Raw genomic sequence first — 4,866 nt, 5'->3', positions numbered from 1 at the left:
AAAAAAAAAAAAAAAATGAACATTATTGGGAAATGAAAAACCTCCAAAAGAAGGAAAGAAAAAATAAATAAATAAAGCATAAGGAAAAAAAAGGCAACAACAAGCAAGAGTGAGATATCACTAGTCCCTCTCTGCAAAGATAATCTTTTGACTCTTTTCAACACAAATACAACAGATTATATATATATATATATATATATATATATATATAATATACTCATGGAGAGAAGAATAATAAAGTAGAACAAAACCTCGTACATTATGTATTTATTTATTTCTGTAAAATTTTTGATTGTACTTCGTTTTTCTTCTTTTTCTTATGTGAACAATTAAATAAATAAAATAAAATAACAACTAAAAAAAAAAAAAAAAGAATCAGCTCAACTACAGTAGGTATCATACAAACGTTCCATAAAGGCAACATACGCATCTTGATCCTGACGATTTCCAACTGCCATTAATGGATGACGACTGTGTTTTAACTCCAGTACTTCCACTGCAGGAATCTGAGGACACTCTCTCTTCACTGTTTCTATCAATCGATATGTAAGTTTATTTGGTACACGAGTGTCTTTCACAGACAACACAAACGCTATTGGACACCGCAAGTATACCTGTTGAGGATCAAAGGAATATGGTTCATTACCATTATATTCACAAAAGGTACGAAAAAACCATAATGTAAATCGTGGAAACCAACAAGAAGAATCAATAACATCATGTAAAGTATCAAATGGGGCTTCAAGGACTACAAGAGAAACATAAGAGGCAAGTTCTAATGGAAGTTTCATAGATGTATAGAAAGTTGTTGTGGCCCCACGACTACAACCAAAAAGTACTAAACGAAGACGAAGAGGTCGCTCTGGTGATGATTGAGAATTTGGACTATCTCTATTACTATCACTATCAATATGATGATGATGATGATGAGGATTACTATTGTTTATACTATTTATAGTATTAATATGTAAATCTTCTCTTTCACGTTGTTTCATTATACGAATAGCTCTTCTTATTTCACGTTTACAAACCGCCTGATCTCGTTCTCCTGCCAAATTTGTTTTACACACATAAGAGTACATAAATTTCTTAGGACGTATAGAGAAGGCACAGGCAGTAATAAACTCCTTTAACATTAATAACCAATGAATAGGATTTAAACTACACTTATTATATACCATCTCATCCATTTCTGGAGAGGCAACAACATTATGTAATAATCGAGGTGCTATTTTGCAAGTGGCATGATATAAAAGTGGTGGATCTTCTTCTGCTGTTAACTCCACATTCTCATCCTCCACAGCAGCATACCTTCTACTATGGCTATTCCTCCAATTCCAACACCAACTACAATGCTTCTTTTTCTTCTTATCATTATTATTATTATTATTATTATTATTATTATTATTATTGTGATAGATACTATCATTTCTTGGTGGATGCCAACTGCATGTATTCTCGAGAACGTCCACGCCGTCAGTGGCGGTGTATCGTGAGATCTGCGCTCGCGGTGCGGTGATGCCCGGCGTTGCAACCGTCAAAATGTGCGGGCGGAGTGGCGGGCTGTTCTCATACGGTGTGCAGCGCGGGATCATCAGATCTCACCATACACAAATAGAGAGAGAGAGAGAGAGAGAAAGAGATCACTAAATATATCTTTAGTAGATTATACACGACTAGTACTAAAATAATAATAATAAAGAAAGAAAAGAAAGGAAATTGAATAATAATAATAATAATAATAATAATAATAATAATAATAATAATAATAATAATAATAATAATAATAATAATAATAATAATAATAATAATAATAATAATAATAATAATAAAACATATACACTTATACACAAGGAAGTAAAAAAAATATTCTTTCTGTATTCAGAGGCTTCCCACTCATCATCATCATCATCATCAGCACCCCTCTCTTTTCTTTTCCTTCTTTTCCTTTTCTTTTTAGTAAAGCTCTTCAAAATCATCCAGAGCCGCAAGTGCTGATTGAATCTGATCACGTTGTCTCTTTTCTCGCATTTCACCTCCCAAATTATTATCATCGCCAACACCAACACCCATATCATCATCACCGTCAAAGTTATCATCCTCCACATCACTGATCTGACCAGCCATAGTAGCACTCATTCTATTTCCCAAACCAGAAGATAACATCCCAACACCATCACTACTATTAACATTATTATTAATAGTCGTTCTTTTATGAACAAGACCAGTTCCACTGCTGCCTGTTGTTGCGAGTGTTAATTGTGGGAGAAAATCCATATTATTATTACCCGTCGCCGCTGCGGTGACTGCAGTATTCCCAGTATCTACACCTATTAATTGTAGTAATTGATCGGCTCGTCGTGCCTCTCGTGTACGGCGTTCCTCTGCGAGTACATCCAACACCGGATCTACTCGGCGTCTATACATAAGATACGCATCTAATACTTCTTCCACCTGTTCACGTATCATTTCCTGTACTTCATCTGTATACTTTGCTGGTGTAAAGAAGATATCATAACATGCCGCATCTTCTTCTTCATTACTTTCATGAGAACCAGAAGCACGAAGAAAGAAACGGGAGGCGTATGTGGTTTCCATTTGTTGCATTTCATCATATAATCGTAATGCCTCCAATACACTTTCTTCTTCAGATTTTAAAAGAGTTTTACTCTTAAGATATTTATCTGTGAGACAATCTAAATGTTGGAGTTGCTGGGCGATATCGTCCTCTATTATTTTAAGTTGTGTGGTCTTTCCTATACGTTCTCGCTCCAATGTAATATTAGATCGCAACTGTTGTTGTTCTCGCTTAGCCTCACTGAGAACACTGTGCATATTGGCAAACATTGCTGACAGCCGCAGACCACCCGGTCGTCTCCCCGCCGGTGTCTTTGTCTTTACTTCTGTATTACCACTATTATTATTATTATTATTATTATTATTATTATTATTATTATTATTATTATCAGTCGTAGTAGTAATAGTAGTAGTATTAGTTTCTGTTGTGATTTCCGGATTAGTTAAACGATCCAGTGAAGTCTGCAGTCGTGCCCGATCCTCCTCCAATCGTGCGAGTAGTGATTTTAGACTTGTGTAGCCCCGTTCAATGATACGAGCCCCTTTCCGCACGGTTTGATAGCGGCGCACAAATGCGGCTGTTCGGCGGCGTAGCGCACTGCGTTGTTCTGCCGTTAATGGCTCTGGATAATCCTGCAGTAATAAGAGTTGTGTAGATCCGCTTGGATCATCATGGGGAATCGTGCCTGTGCCGCCTACTACAGGTGCGGGTAACATTAGAGCTAATTTTATTTATTTATTTATCTATTTATTTAACTCTCTATCTCACTATATATATACGGATATATATATATATATATATATATATATATATATATATATATATATATATATATGGATAGATCAATAGCTATAATGGTAGATAATAGTATTAATAGGGGAGTGGAGAATAGCAATAGGGTGTTGTGGTCTAATAAAAGTTGACAAAAAAAAAAGCCGGTAGACCATGAAATAAAATAGGACCACAAGAAAAAGTAAAAGAAAGAGAATAATAAATGAAACTCATTAATAGAGTTTTTAAATATGGAAGAAAAAAAAAAAAAAAACAATAATAAAAAAAAAAGAAATAAACAGTAAAATAACTCCTTCACTTTTAATAATAGTAATACTAGAAAAATAATAATAATAATTAACGATATGAATAGTCACAAGAAGAAAAATAAAATAAATACAAAGAAAGGTGTGATCGCTAACCGTTAATAACAAATGGTTTGAGAGAAATATATATAAAAAACAAACAAACAAACATACGTACACATATGAATACGCTCTACGCAATTTCTCATTTCCCATTTCATTCGATTACTTCAGAGATTCCTTATTATTATTATTACTATTATTATTATTATTACTATTATTATTATTATTGGATCTCTGTGTATTCCAAAACCTCAATGCTTATCAGAGGGGTGGGGCAGTATTCACATCATACCTCTGCCGCATATCACTATAACGTTTCTCACATGAGATAATAAGATCTTTTAAACATTGCGCCACTTCTGTTTCTTCACTAGAGAGAAATATATCATTTATTTGAGTTAATTCCCGAACACTTATCGTCGGTAAATCAACACTCACACTTCCATATATATCTTCTTTATCTTCTTTATATTGTTCTTCTTCTTCTTCTTTTATAATAGGGTTATGTTGGTTTAAATGATGATTGCCAATAAGAAGACGATCCAGACATTTTCTAATGATATCAAGTGTTTGGCACATTTCTTCTCGCATATGAATATTTTCATATCGTGCCTGTCGTAACTCACGTTGTAGAGAATGTATAGTAGTTTCATTCTCCCTATTTAAATGATTAAATAGATCTACAGATTGTCGTTGGGAGTGTGTAAGCGTATCTTCTCTTTTTATGATAAGGTTCGTTTCTTTTTCTTCTTCTTCTTGTGATTTCTCTTGTATAGATGGAGAATTCATGATGAGAGGCTTCTCGAGTAGTTTGTGCTTCTCTTCCTGCCCCTTCTTCCGCTCTAAACTGGATGTAAAGAGTCTGACTGGAGAATAACGTTTACAAGATTTATTTCCCTCTAATCCCATGTTACTGTTATTATTATTATTATTATTATTAGGATTATTATTATTATTTCGCTTTCGCATAGATTGTACAGTTTGTTGTTTCTGTTTGCGGTGTAATGCTTTAATCATGCGGTCAATCTCATCATCGTAAAAGTGAGGATCAACCGGTACCGTTGGGGCATTCATTCTCAAACCTGGAGTCACCCCAAAACACCCTTTTCTAATAGAAATATAATATAATATAATATATATATTATATTA

General features: G+C 34.0%; 3 protein-coding genes across 3 annotated transcripts; all 3 read right to left on the bottom strand.

The window, feature by feature from the left end:
• Positions 1-380: 380 nt before the first annotated feature.
• On the bottom strand, positions 381-1,595 carry TM35_000083590 (uncharacterized protein; the record flags this gene model as incomplete). Its single annotated transcript, XM_029024224.1, has 1 exon — positions 381-1,595. The coding sequence occupies one exon, from the start codon at positions 1,593-1,595 to the stop codon at positions 381-383; it is 1,215 nt and encodes a 404-aa protein (XP_028884627.1).
• A 361-nt stretch (positions 1,596-1,956) lies between these two features.
• Positions 1,957-3,294, bottom strand: TM35_000083580 (uncharacterized protein; the record flags this gene model as incomplete). Its single annotated transcript, XM_029024223.1, has 1 exon — positions 1,957-3,294. The coding sequence occupies one exon, from the start codon at positions 3,292-3,294 to the stop codon at positions 1,957-1,959; it is 1,338 nt and encodes a 445-aa protein (XP_028884626.1).
• A 684-nt stretch (positions 3,295-3,978) lies between these two features.
• TM35_000083570 (uncharacterized protein) lies at positions 3,979-4,791 on the bottom strand (the record flags this gene model as incomplete). The annotated part of the gene is made up of 1 exon (XM_029024222.1): positions 3,979-4,791. One exon carries the CDS (start codon positions 4,789-4,791, stop codon positions 3,979-3,981), a length of 813 nt encoding a protein of 270 aa, XP_028884625.1.
• Positions 4,792-4,866: the final 75 nt, after the last annotated feature.

Source organism: Trypanosoma theileri (assembly GCF_002087225.1).
Source record: "Trypanosoma theileri isolate Edinburgh chromosome Unknown TM35_Tth_8_V1, whole genome shotgun sequence".
In the NCBI taxonomy this organism is placed as follows: domain Eukaryota; phylum Euglenozoa; class Kinetoplastea; order Trypanosomatida; family Trypanosomatidae; genus Trypanosoma; species Trypanosoma theileri.
Note: the sequence above shows the minus strand (reverse complement) of the source record. Positions and strands in the feature narration are given on the sequence as shown.